This window comes from Ornithorhynchus anatinus, chromosome 3 (assembly GCF_004115215.2).
Source record: "Ornithorhynchus anatinus isolate Pmale09 chromosome 3, mOrnAna1.pri.v4, whole genome shotgun sequence".
In the NCBI taxonomy this organism is placed as follows: Eukaryota; Metazoa; Chordata; class Mammalia; order Monotremata; family Ornithorhynchidae; genus Ornithorhynchus; species Ornithorhynchus anatinus.
In genome coordinates, this window is record NC_041730.1 from 121,594,739 (window position 1) to 121,608,429 (window position 13,691).

General features: G+C 47.6%; 1 protein-coding gene across 39 annotated transcripts in view; it reads right to left on the bottom strand.

Moving 5' to 3' along the window:
* SORBS1 (sorbin and SH3 domain containing 1) overlaps positions 1 to 13,691 on the bottom strand; it is a 257,482-nt gene that overhangs the window by 13,214 nt on the left and 230,577 nt on the right. For 22 of the 39 annotated variants that reach the window (XM_029061071.2, XM_039911591.1, XM_039911590.1 and 19 more), the window contains 4 exons: positions 8,595 to 8,641; positions 6,909 to 7,023; positions 6,658 to 6,783; positions 5,348 to 5,542 (listed from right to left, as the gene is read on the bottom strand). In XM_029061071.2, the coding sequence (XP_028916904.1) occupies positions 5,348 to 5,542; positions 6,658 to 6,783; positions 6,909 to 7,023; positions 8,595 to 8,641 (483 nt within the window). Of the gene's footprint in view, positions 1 to 2,052; positions 2,779 to 5,347; positions 5,543 to 6,657; positions 6,784 to 6,908; positions 7,024 to 8,594; positions 8,642 to 13,691 lie in introns of all 39 variants that reach the window. The other 17 variants (XM_039911578.1, XM_039911580.1, XM_039911579.1 and 14 more) reach the window with 1 other exon arrangement.

Below are 13,691 nucleotides of genomic sequence, written 5' to 3' on the forward strand. Positions count from 1 at the left end.
CTACCAACTCGGTTGTACTGTACTCTCCCAAGCTTTTAGTACAGTGCTCTGCACACAGTAAATATTCAATAAATACCACTGATTGATTGATTGCTCCAGGTCACGAAAGGCGAAAATTCATTCATTCTTTCCATCGTATTTATCGAGCACTTACTGTGTGCAGAGCACTGTAGTAAATGCTTGGGAGAGTACAATAGAGCAATGGAGACAATCCCTACCCACAACTAGCTCACATGGGATAGCAGCACGGCTTGGTGGAAAGAGCTTGGCCTGGGAGTCAGAGGGCCTGGGTTCTAATCCCAACTCCACCACTTGCCTGCTGTGTGACCTTGGGCAAGTTAGTTAACTTCTCTGTGCCTCAGTTGCCTCATCTGTAAAATGAGGATTAAATACCTCTTCTCCCTCCTACTAAGACTGTGAGCCCCACGTGTGTCCAACCTGATTAGTTTGTATCTCTACCCTCAGTTCCCTCATCTGTAAAATGGGGATGAAGTCTGTAGGACAACCTGATCGCCTTGTATCTACCCCAGTGCTTAGAACAGTGCTCGGCACATAGTAAGCGCTTAACAAATACCAACATTATTATTATTATTACCCTCACACGTAATACGTGGCACACAGTAAGTGCTGAACAGTAATATAATTATTATTAACGTCCCCACAGGGCGCTCAAAGCAGCCTGTTCCTGGATCCATCCACAGGTCCATACAAATTCACCGTTGGATAGATGATCCAACAAACACATTTCAAATAAAGGGCTGTGATGGCTAAGGGATAGGACTGAAACAGGCCGCAACGGTTACCCCTAGCTCCTTGACTCTGCCTGTCCATCTAAGAAGTGGAGGACCTTTGAGAGCAGAGGGAGGAGTTGGGGGAGAGAAAGTGTGTTTTTTTAATGAGCCTAAAGTCTTGGAAGAAAAGAAAAACTGACCAACTACAAATACGATCTTTTGAAATAATCACAATCTCCTGGATTCTTAGCATGCCTTACACTCAGCTAAAAATTCAGAGCACACACACGCACACGGACACAAAGTCAACTCCATGCAGAACACCTCAAAACTATCCAAACACCTATATATAGTATGTTGGTGTACACCGGGCCTTGAAAATATTTTCAGTGAACCATGGGGTCCCCCTTTACTCCTTTCTCCCTGATTCCCTCCTTATCTATTCTAGGTGCTTTCTTCCACTGCTACATGCTTGTCCTGCGCAAGTGAGTTTCTAGACTTAAACTCTCTCAGTTAAAACACCAAGAAGAAATCATTTGGTTTTTCTTGTGGGCTCTAGGATTTTGGAGAGAGGTTATTTCCTAAGCACAGTGCTCTCAGCATCACTGGCTGGAATAAGAGCTTCTAGATTAAGTCTAATCTTTTAGCCTGCCATTTAAGATATGCATCCGGTCACCTACGCCTGGCTCTGGCCCCTGGAGTTATTCAATAAACTCTTGTTGACTGACAGACTGATAACCACAGAGAGATGAAGACATTTCCTGAAGGCCTTAGCTTGGAAGTATCAGGCAGGGGCAGATGTCTAAAATGTTCTTCGATTTAAACTGTTCCTCTGCCAGTATAACTGCTCAGGCATCAAACCCGAGGGTGAGGGACCCTCACCTTCCCCTTCTGATGCAGACAAAAGGAGAGTCTTGTAACTACTCCTGTCAACTTCTAGAGGAGCAGCGTGACCTACACAGGCCCGGGAGACAGAAGCCCTGGTCTTAAACCTGGCTCTGCCATTTACCCGCTGTGTGACCTTGGGCAAGTCACAACTTCTCCGTGCCTCAATTCCTTCACCTGCAAAATGGGTGTTCAATGTCTGTTCTCCCTCCTATTTAGATTGTAGGGACCTAGGTGGGACCCGATGATCTCGCATCTACCCCGGCGCTTAGTACAGTGCTCGACACATAGTAAGCGCATAACAGATACCATAATTATCGTTTTTATTCTAGCAACAACTCCATTTCCATATATAGGTGGCAAGCAGGATAGCCAAATTTACACAGAGAGTCAGCGTAGGCTTCCCCATACCAAGCACACGCATGCGGCGGAGTACCTGTCTGACACCACTCTGAGCATCTTTCACATCACCTCTGCTCAAATCTGTTTGCTCAGCCCAATTTCCTTGAATGGGGCGGGCTTCCTCGAGGGTGTTCTCGGGGAGCCTCTGTTCTGGGCTAATGATGCACTTGGCCAGGTCTGACGGTTTCACACAGCTCTTCACAGAGATCTCAGGGCTGCCAAGCCCCCCGGCCCCTGCCCCTCTGTTACCCTCTGTCACACACCGGCTGCTTCCTTCTCTCCACTGCTGGAGCTTGGCTTGGCCGCTAATGGCGTCGCTAAGCTCAGAGATCATCCTATCGGCGTTCTCGAGCCGGGGCTGGGAGAAGGCGCGCTGCCTGCCACCGGGAGTCGGTGAGTGGACAGCGCGATCCTCGCTCCGAAAAAGGGTGGAGGGACGGACGTTCTGAGCCGAGGAATGTGGTCTGGGAGGGGGAAGCGGCAGGGGCGTGAAGACCGACCCCGGAGTCGAGGGCCCCGAGAGGCTCGAGTGGGGACGGCTGACCGAGGGGGAGGGACTGGCGAGGTAGTCAGCGTGACCCAAGGAGACGTCTGGCAGAGGAGGCAACGGTGGGGTTACGGTTGGGGTGCGTCTCCCAGGCACCCCCATAGTCAGGGAAATCCACTCGGAGGTTATGGCTTGCACCTCGGGAGACAGTACCTGGTGGGAGCTAGGCAGAGCTGGGCAGACTGGTTTGTGGAGCGTGTCATGACTGGGAAACTTAAAGGAAAGGAGAAAGAGAGAGAGAGAGAGAAACTAAGCAAAACAGAATCAAAGCAGGTTTTAGAAAAACAAAACAACAAAAATCCCAGGGGAGTATAGGAAGAGAGTGAAATGAAGACAGGCGGGATGCATTTTATCGTTTGAAAAGGAAAGATGGGTCCCCCTTTGGAGCAGGGTATGAAAGGAGGGTGGGGCTTCCCTGGCAATCGTCTTGGGCCCACAGCCAGGGAGACAGAGTCTTTCGCTGCCATTCCTACCTCCCTCTCCCGGGCTGGGGCAGGAGCCTGAGGGCCAAGGGGCCGGCAAGCACGCATGCCAACACTAAGGGCACGGCAATGGCCGAGCCCAGAAATACCTTGAAGAAGTGCTGCTCTTTCAGATGGCCCCTCTCCCGCCAGACATGAGAATTTGCAGCCCCCTCCCCCTAAAACCCTTTCTGCCACCCTTCTCAGATTGGGATGCAAGTGCCGCTTTTACTGAATTGGAAAATAATTATGCCTTTAGGGTGCACTGTCTTGGGTGTATCCATGTGCTCTAGCCTTGGTTAAAGTTGCTGCCTAATGAGCCCATTTCGAAGAGGAGGAATTTGGCAGGATGAAAAGAACTAGTAAACAAAAACAGAAGCTTCAGCTTAAAAAATGGTTTTGGCTGAAGCGGTGCAGGAAGTTCCACCCTGTCTGATGTTCCTCGTTCTGTGGATGAGGTAATGGGGAGGAGGGTTGAAGGGCTCTAGCAATCCTAAACTCTGCAGGCTGTCCTTTGTTCCTTCGACTACACTTGGTGAGCCAAACTCTCCTCCCTGCACAGGGAAGCTGAGACAGGTGGGTCTCACTACATCAGCCCTGCCTCGTACTCCAGGTAGCCAAAGTTTGGAGGAGGGAGCTACGACTACTTGGGCTGTTCTGCCCTGGCCTGGGGAGAAGGGCGTGTTGGGAAAGAGCAGGGCTCCAGGCCTACAGGCTTCCTGAGCCTCAGGACAGGCTGGGGCGGGGTGGCCTAATGGAAAGAGCACAGGCCAGGGAGTCAGAAGTCCTGGGTCCTAATCCCAGCTCCATCCCGTACCTGCTTTGTGACCTTGGGCAAGTCACAACTTCTCTGTGCCTCAGTTCCATCATCTGTAAAGGGATTCAATCCTTTCTACTTAGACCGTGAGCCCCATGTGGGACCTGGTTATCTCGTATCTACTCCAGCGCTTAGTAGGGTGCTTAGCACAGAGTAAACGCTTAACAAATACCACAATTATTATCATCATCAGGGTTTCCCTGAAGCTTTCTCCTGGAGTTTGGCTACTTAGGGTTCAGCAGGGGACAGAGCAGATGTTCTCCACAATTAGCCCTCCCCACTTTTCAAACCACCGACAAAAACCAGTCCTCTCTAAGCCACCCTTGCCTCATTCTTCTAATTGTACACAGACGTGTTGACTGAATGAAGGATCTCTAGTCCTATTTGCCTGTAAGCCCTCTGAGGGATGCAATCATTCCATTCCTTAATACGTAAGCGGTTAGTACAATATTAGGTTCCCAGTGGGTGGTTGACAAGAAATAATCAACCAATCTCTGCTGAGGAGTCCGGGTCACTCGGCTGCACCAAGTGACCCTCCCGGGACCCCTGGAAGACAAGTTCCCAGCCCATCATTTGGGGACTGTTGCCTCATCTTTTTGATATCCAGTAGAGCAAGCAGAATTCAATCCATTTATTATCATCTGTTTAGCTTCCTCCTTTCCCCAAATACCACCTTCCAGCCTCTAGTAAATATGAAAGAAGTGGGGAGAGTCAAGTCAGGACATCTTCAAGAAGTGCTCTCTTGCTCCCCCAACCAGTTCTGGTTTTTAGCCTTTCACCCCCTGTGGCCTGATGGGTTTCTTCCAGTCATACTTGACCTGACCTCTCTCTCTCCCCGACCTTTCAATATTTCTTTAGGGCTCATCCATTAACCGTAACTCCACAGTTTTTGCCTCTCCTCTTGGTTGCCACTTCTCCCATACCCCACAGGCTTTTCTAATTGAGGCAAATTTGAAAAAAAGCCTGTATCTACAGGCTTTCAGTGCTCTTTGGACACCAGAATACAGTTTCCATGTACTCAAGGACTGACTTACATATGGTCATTTAAATAACAGCGTCTTGTGGTCCAGGTAAAAATAAAAAGCAGGAACTTCATGTTACTAGACTACAAACTGCTTGAGGGTAGGGGTCAGGCTTGTTTTCTCTGTAGGGACCCAAGGGAACAAGGCCTGGTACCTCTGCTAAAAGGAGAGAGATTTGCACGCAGGAGTTGCCAAACATCAACATTCAAACAAACACTTCAGCTAGGAAAAGACAAGTGGAAGAGGAGGGTTTTAAAGAACCAAGAACCTTGTCCCTCCCATCACCAGGCAGCTATTCAGAGACCCAGTTCTGCTCCACAATGGGGAGTCCAACCCCACTTTCTCCAGTCACAAATCACAGCCAGACGACAGGGCCCGAACCTTTCTTCAGAGGCCAACCCCGTCACCCAGTGAAGTGCTCTGCACCCTGCAGACACTCAGCACCTTTCTGGTGATGATGTGGAGGAAGGTGAGGAGGATACCTGAGGGGAGGCAGTTGAACTGCGACTTGGGGAATAGGACATTGGCATCTCGATGTACTCAATGGGGTTCTTCACCAGTGGCCGTTTGATCACTTCCACATATGTGATGGGAAAGATTCCTTGGCGGCCGGTGCCGCCGATTTTCCCTTCATACCAGTTCTCATCGACTTGTCGAATCAACATAATCCTCTCACCCTGCAACATATAATGAGCAGCACTGAATCTCATCCACCTTGTTAGCGAGACACGTGTCCAGAAAAAAAAATGATTGTCTCTCAAAAGCTTCTAAGTTTATATCCAGGAAGGGACTTGGCTATTGAGAGGAATCGAGTCATTAGGTGCGGGGTGGACTGCGAGCTTAAACTTTTTGAGGAGCCCTTGATCCAGTAGCTTCAAGCACTTGGCTGACCTGGCCCTAAATGGGTCAATTGTCAGAGTTCACAGCTCAAGAGGGATGTGAAGCACTTGCACGTGTTCAGGGGAGAACCCTGAACATCTTAGAGTGTGGGAGCCTAAGGCCTGTGATGAAAGCTAAAGTAAGGGCCTATTTACCCGATAGAAGCGATGGATGAAGGGCTCTTTAATAATAGCCGTCAAGTGTCGGATAAGCTTTTCCCTCGGGAATAGCGATTAGCTAGCTGTTCTCTATCTACCCTGAGGAGGATTGAGCAAGGGGAAATGGTTTTAAACTGTAACGGGAGGGAAGAAATTTTTGACAGCAAAGGATTTTAGCCTCTGACGCAGACTAGTGAGGGGGCTCGAATGCCTTAAAAATATGACAGGCTTTAATCCACCAGAGAGAGCTCTTGAAGGTGGGAGAAGGGGATGGAGGGGAGAGAGGCGACAAACTAAGTGACTGCTTCTAGTTTCTTTCAGATTTAAGATTATAGAAGAGAAACATTCATTCAGAACAGATCTGAAGCAGCACGGCCCAGTGGGTAGACCTCGGGTCCGGGAATCAGAATGGCCTGGGTTCTAATCCCGGCTCCACAATTTGTCTGCTGTGTGAGCTCGGGCAAGTCACTTCACTTCTCTGTGACTCAGTTCCCTCATCTGTAAAACAGGATTAAGACTGTGAGCCCTACGTGGGGCAGGGACTGTGTCCAACCCGCTCTTGTATCTACGCCAGAGTTTAGAACAGTGCCTGGAATATAGCAAGGGCTTAAGTACCATAATTATTATTACTATTATCTCCTAAGAGAAACAGCATCTTGGCTAACTTTCAAGGCAAGCCCTCCATCTGTCTTATAGCACTAGCTGAGGCCAAGCAAACATACTTACCCTGGCTGTTGCAGAGAGGAGAAGCTTACCTTTCTGAAGGACATTTCCACTTGAGTATCCCCATTAAAGTTAAACTTGGCAATAGCATCTCCGTATTCCAAAACCTGCACTGGAGGCAATTTTTTCGGTTGAGCCTTCTCAGCTGGAGGAAGATGCTGGCAGGGGAAAATTTGAAAAGAGAAGTCAGAAAAGATAGGTAGAAAAATTGTGCTTACGGAAATTTAGTTTGGTTCTTTCAGAATGACATTCATTGCAGGGAAAGGAAAAAGAGCTCAGGTACCTCTACATATGAACGTGGAAAGATCCCCACTCGCCCATGATGCTCTCCTTCGTACCAGTTCTGGTCGATCTGCTTATAAATGTAAACGATATCTCCTTTCTGCAGAGGAAGTTCCCTGTCAGTGCGGCACAAGAGTTGAATTACAAACCCAGTCACAGATGTTCAACAATCAAGAAACTGCGATATTTCAGTCGGGAGACAACTTCAAGGACAACAGGGGGTGCGTGCATCTATAAATGATAGGACGATAGTCACATCCTATGGGGGAGAACATCAATTGATAAAATTTCAATTGATTGCCCTTTGTGTTTTCAAAGTGCCTTGTGATAATAAACCTGAGGCAGGTGATATCCACACTAACAACAGGGAGGCAGTTAGGCCTGTTGGAAAGAGCATGGGATTGGGAGTCAGAAGACCCGGGCTCTGCTCTCAAATTTGCCACTGGTCTGCTGTGTGACCTTGGGTAAGTCACTTAGTCTCTTTGATCTCAGTTCATAAGATACTTGCCCTCCCTCCCTCTTAGACTGTGAGACCTGTGTGGCCAGGTTCTGAGATCCAATATGATTATCTGTTATTTACCTGAGTTCTCAGTCAAGTGCTCGGCACAGAGTAAGGGCTTAGAAAATACCACTAGCAAAACTGACCCATAGAGGAAAAGGATTTGGTTTCTCAGAAGCTTTCTTAGCCAGCTACAATGAGTCAATAATGTCCAGATCCAGAAGATTCAATTAATATTTTCAACCCACTTCACATGTCTGCCCACACCTCCCTTCTGGGAAAATGGAACATCTGCTTAAGGGTGAACTGGAAGTTTGTAGGATGACAACATTGTCTCTGCTTTTAACACTGTGGTGGATGACAACCAATTTTGTACCATTTTGCACCCTCTCAAGCCTGTTGTTTCAGGAACTGGGGTGACCAGTGAGTCAGAAGGTGGAACTGGGCATCTGTGCTTTCCCTACACCTGAGGGGTGGATTTTCAGGGCAGATTGCCGGGGAAGGGGATTAGACACGGAAGAGGGCAATAACAGGCTCGTCGGGTGGAGGGTATGATAATATAGGAGTTTGTACTGAAAACGTCAATGTGTGATAAATGTGAACCGACTACCTCATAATTCCTTGATTCCCACTAAATCAACACCTATCATGAACTTTTTCCCGTAAAATAAAGTTCTTTAAGACGTTCCAGAGCGGAAACGGCTCTACGCTCGTCTTCTTTCCATTTTACCCATTTGAATTGGGGAATAAACAAGGTAAAAGAAAAGTTCATTGGGATTTTGACTCTAACTTGAAGGTACAAGGTGGTTCTATATTATTTTTTGAAACTAGATCTAGACATTTGTGTCGGAGGCAAAAATTTGAGTTATCTGGTTAAATCTGAAATCAGAATGAACTAAACAAGGTGCTTCAGAGGCTCTGCCAGATTCCTGTCCACCTAAGACCCCTCGGATAGTAATATTGTTTTTGCTAAATAATGAAGATGCCTCCTGTTCCTCCAGTGGTCAGTGTGGCACATAACTAGGCTTGGAAAACAGTAGTTTGACCCAGCCGGATTTTTCACATCTTAACATTGCAGGATCCTGCTTTTAACTTTTACATCCGAGTCCCGCATAGGGGGTACTCTTCTTTACAAGGAGCAGGCGACGTGGAGAAGGAGAGAAACCCTCCTTGCTAAGGGATACTCACTTTAGAGTTTGCGCTTTAAAGTCAAACCTGGCTCTCGCAGGTCTCATCTAAACACAGGAAACGATACAAAATTAAAACGGCGAATGGCGGAAAAGATGTTTTCATAACACTCCTGAAAGCAAAGCAGAAAAACACACCCTCGCCACTTCACGAAGGAGCAGAAACCACTGGCATAATTCCAGTTCTCTGAACCACAGGGCGGATCTTTGGAATTGACGATCAGATTTTCTTCACATGCAGGAGATTACCTCCAGATGGAAATGCCATGCTTGGGGAAGAATAGATTATGGAGACCAAAAGTCAACCAGGTGGGTCCTAGTACTGAATTATGCCTCGATAGTTTGTCAGTTTTTCTTAAAGCAAAGCGCCACCTTCTGGTTAATGCGACTAGGTCAAAGCCTCGCTGGAAGGAGGGGTTGAGCGTCACCTCTTCACTTCCAGCCTTGAAAGCAAGAGCATGAAATGGGAGTATCAGTCAAAGAGAGGTTGATTGCCCCACACTTTACTTTCAAGAGCAACTAGTGTGGTAAGGAGGGAATTCCCCAACTGGTCTTCTGTCACTTATTGAAGTGAACGTCCAAATGAGCCATCGCTGCTTTGGCCCAAGGGAGCTTTGACAGACCAGTGGCTGGGACTGGCAGCACATGGGAGCTTCCTGCTCTCTCCTGGGCATCAGGATTGTGGTTGCTTTCATCCAGGCCTCAACTTAGATTGCATTCAACCCACATACCCAGGCTATCACCAACTCCTGCAATTCTACCTTCACAACATGATTAAAATGCATCTTTTCCTCGCCACCCAAACTGCTTCTACGCTGATCCAAGCGCCTATCTTATTCCGCTGTAACTACTATATCAGCCTCCTCACTGAGCCTCCCTGCCTCCTGTCCTTACTTCACTCTGCTGCCCAAATCATTTTGCTTAAAAAAACATTCAGTCCACATCTCCTCACTCCTCAAGAACCCCCAGTGGTTGCCCATCCACCTCCATATCAAACAGAAACTCCTAACCATTGACTTTAAAGAACCCCATCAACTCGGCCCTCCTATCTTACCTCCCTGATTTCCTATTACAATCCAGCCCAATCGCTTTGCTCCTCTAATGGATATCCAACCCACTCTCAATCCCTCAGCACTTATGTACGTATCCATAATTTATTTCAATGCCTGCCTCCCGGCTAGACGGTAAACTCCCTGTGGGCGGGGAATGTGCCTACCGACTCTGTTGTATTTTCCCAAGCACTTACTGCTCTGCTAACAGAAAACACTCAATACCAATGGATGATTGATTGATTTGTGGGGCACAGCGGGTGGGGCAGGGAGAAGGGTCTGGAGGAGAAATCCCAGAGAAGGCAGGTGATGAGATCTTGTCAAGGTCATCAAATTTTGAGTGGCTTTTTAGGAAACAAGTGGCTAGGAGGGAGGAGGTGTTCAGGCTGTGTTCTCAGCCTGAACACAGACCTTGGAAAAGAAAGGTCTTCCAGAGGATCGAGGTGGAAGGAGGAAGAAACCTGCCTTGTTCTGAGAGCCATGGCAGGGGAGGACTGTCACTGAGATGGTTCAACTGATTCAAATAAGAAATACGTCTCATGCTTGCAAGAGCCACCTGCTTCCACTGCCACTCATTTCCCTACTTTCTGACATCTTCCCGGCACAGATGTTGGTAGCAACACACAAGTATACAGTAGTGGGTAGAGCATGAGCCTGGGAGTCAGAAGGTCATGGGTTCTAATCCCTGCTCCGCCACTTGTCTGCTGTGTGACTTTGGCTAAGTCACTTCATTTCTTTGTGCCTCAGTTACCTCATCTGTAAAATGGGTAGTGAAACTATGAGCCCCACGTGGGACAGGGACTGTGTCCAACCCAATTTGCTTGTATACACTCCAGCGCTTAGTACAGTGCCTGGCACATAATAAGCCCTTAACAAATACCGTAATGATTATAATAGCTTGCAGTACTTCCAATGCAATGCAAGGCCTTATTTTTGTCCTCCGGTGGCCCGACCATGGAGGCTGCCATCGGTTCCACCACACCGACTGTCCTTGGGGTAGGTGATTCTCCAAGCTCAGTTCATTTTCAGGACCCATCCCAGAAATATTTAGGACATGCACACTCCCACTGCTTATCGCCTGCACTGAAGCCCGTACCCCTCTGGTGGTAGCCTCCTGCCCACAGAATGGAAGAGGCGACTTTCCATCCCGCGTGATGAAGAGCAGAGAAGTCCCACATGACTCCCTCCTGAGGGGAGCCCCAGTCTTCTGTAGATCAGAAACAGAGTCCAGGAAAAGACGGGGAAGCGGCAGGGGCCTGAATCCGGGGTGTCAGAAGGAATACTAAAACTCTTCAGGCTCTTGTGCCACGCTGCTTATCTGTTAGGGTAAATGATTCCTGACTGGCCAGATCCTGAGCAAGCTAAATTGGCTAAAGCACTTAGTAAAGTGCCTGGCTCATAGGAAGTGCTTACCAAACACCATTAAAAGACCAAAAAAAAAAGAAAAAACGGGAGAAGCATTCTGCTCGGCCTTTACAGTTTGACTTTATCTCTGATCAGACAAGTCAGATCTCAATATCAACTTCTGGCTTTGTAGGGAATGTCTTGGGAAGATTTTGGCTTCTTTGAGCTTGGACTGCTCTTTCAGGAGTGTCTGTGAAGTGGGGAAGTGATGTGGTGGGATGGGGCGGAGGGTCACCTGGCAAACATGGAAACAAAGCATCTCCACTTGAGTAGCCAGGCTCTCCCAAAAGGCAAAAAATAAGTCCTGGTCCATTATGATGCTTATACTGGGGTGGGCTTTATGGAGGCACTGGGAAAGGGGTTGTAAATTTATGCGTGGCAGGGAAGACTACAAGGAAGGAATTGGGGTGGAAAAGAGAGGGGATCAGAGGGGATCTCCTCCCCTCCCCATTGACCCTACTCCCTCCCTCTGCTCTACCCCGTTCCCCTTCCCACAGCACTTGTGTGTATTTGTACATATTTATGACTCTATTTTATTAATGATGTGTTTAAATCTATAATTCTACTTATTTATACCGATGCTATTGATGCCTGTCTACTTGGCTTTTTGTTTAGTTTTGTTGTCTGTCTCCCCCTGCTAGACTGTGAGCCCGTTGTTGGGTAGGGATTGTCTCTATCTGTTGCCAAATTGTACTTTCCAAGCGCTTAGTACAGTGCTCTTGCACACAGTAAGTGCTCAATAAATACGACTGAACGAATGAATACATGAAAGAGAGAAGCACTGTGGCCTAATGGATAGAGCACTGGCCTGGGAATCAGAAGGACTTAGGTTCTAATCTCGGCTCCATTATTTGCCTGCTGCGTGACCTTGGGTAAGTCACTTCACTTTTCTGTGCCTCAGTTACCTCATCGGTAAAAAGGGGACTGAGTTTATGATCCCTATGTGGGACAGGCATTGTGTCCCACCCACTTATCGTGTCTACCCCAGCACTTAGTTCAGTGCTTGGTACATAGTAAGGTCTTAACAAATACCATTAAAAAAAAGGGAAAGAGGGTACAGCCTGTTATACTGAAGATGTCTGCCCAAGCTTCCGGGAGACCAGAGTCTTGGGTGACACTGAGGCAAAAAGGAGAATAGGAGACCAAGATCATAGTTTCAAGGGTTCTTGGTAGACTGGATCAAAATTGCTCATCAAATTCAATAAGAGCCAGTGTAGTGTGACACACTGAAAGAAGAAAAAAACTGTATAACCTGGGGTATGTGACTGGTGATTTTGATGGACAAAGATGAAGAGTCTACATTGGAAAGCAAGTTGAGCAGGAGTCAGCAGTGCGGGTATGGAGTTTTGAATAAGGCCGGGATTGGACCGGGGCCAAGAAGCAGCCTTCCACCCAGTAGGCTGTGATCAGGGCTAGGCTTGGCAGTTAAGGGCCTTGGAAAACTTGAAGAGAAGAGACATGAAGAGGATTAAAGGATGGAGAAACAAGAACCGAGGAGAAGAGAAAGAAATTGGATGATTTATCTGGAAGAAGGGAAGGCGGAGGAGTTATGGCAATAATGCTTTCTAAGTATAGGATAGGCTCTTACCCAGTGGATGGGGAGTAGGTGGTCTTTGTTTCCTTCCAAAACAAAGTGAAATGAGATGAAGTCAAAGCCCATGGGATTGAGATGAAAGGAAGGAATTTCCCCATTACTAAACGGGTTTCCAGAGCAGGATGTGAATCTCCTTCTCCGGTGACCTCCTAAAGGAGGACGGATTCCCTCTGCCTTGGTTGGTTTTTGGTTGCTCCTCTCTAAAAGCCAGGACCTCCTCCCAAGCGGGTGAATTTGTGATCCCTCCCTCTGTCATCTCTTCCTTTCATCATTTCCTCCTTGTTCCCCTTCTCACCCCAATGATGTCTGTTTCCCCTTCACCAATTCCCTCGACTACACCCACACCCAAAATCCTTTTTCTTCACATCCTCTTAAGCCTCTTCATCGGTCCTACAATGATGACTTCCTTTTTCCTTTCCCAATGTGCCCTCCTTCTTCCCCCTCCGTCTTAAATTTTCCCTTTCTCTGCCAGCACAAACAGGCACAACAGGGCCCGCTCCTTTCTTGTATTTAATCTCTCACCTCCCCACCTTATTCCCCTTCGGCACTACCATGACGACCTAAGGCTGCGGGTACTCACCAGACCCTTCTCATCCCGCTGCACTTACGTACGTATCTTTACACTCCAATGCTTCCCCTACCTGCAATGTATTTTACAATCTGTCTTCTCCACTTGATTGTAAGCTCCTTGAGGGAAGGAATCCTGTTTATTAACTATTGTACTCTCCCAAGCAAAGTGGCCTATTGGAAAGTATGTGGGCCTGGGAGTCAGAGGGCCTGGGTTTTAATCCTGACTCTGCCATCTGCCTGGCATGTGGCCTTGGGCAAATCACTTAACTTCTCTGTCGCTAGTTTCTTTACCTATAAAATGGGGTTTCAAAATTTGTTCTCCCTCCTACATAGACTATTAGCCTCGTGTGGGACAGGGGCTGTGTCCAATCTGCATGTACATTATCTTCCTCAGTGTTTAGAACAGTTCTTGGCACTTTCATTCAATCGTATTTACTGAGCGCTTACTGTGTGCTGAGCACAGCACTGAGCACTTAAGCCT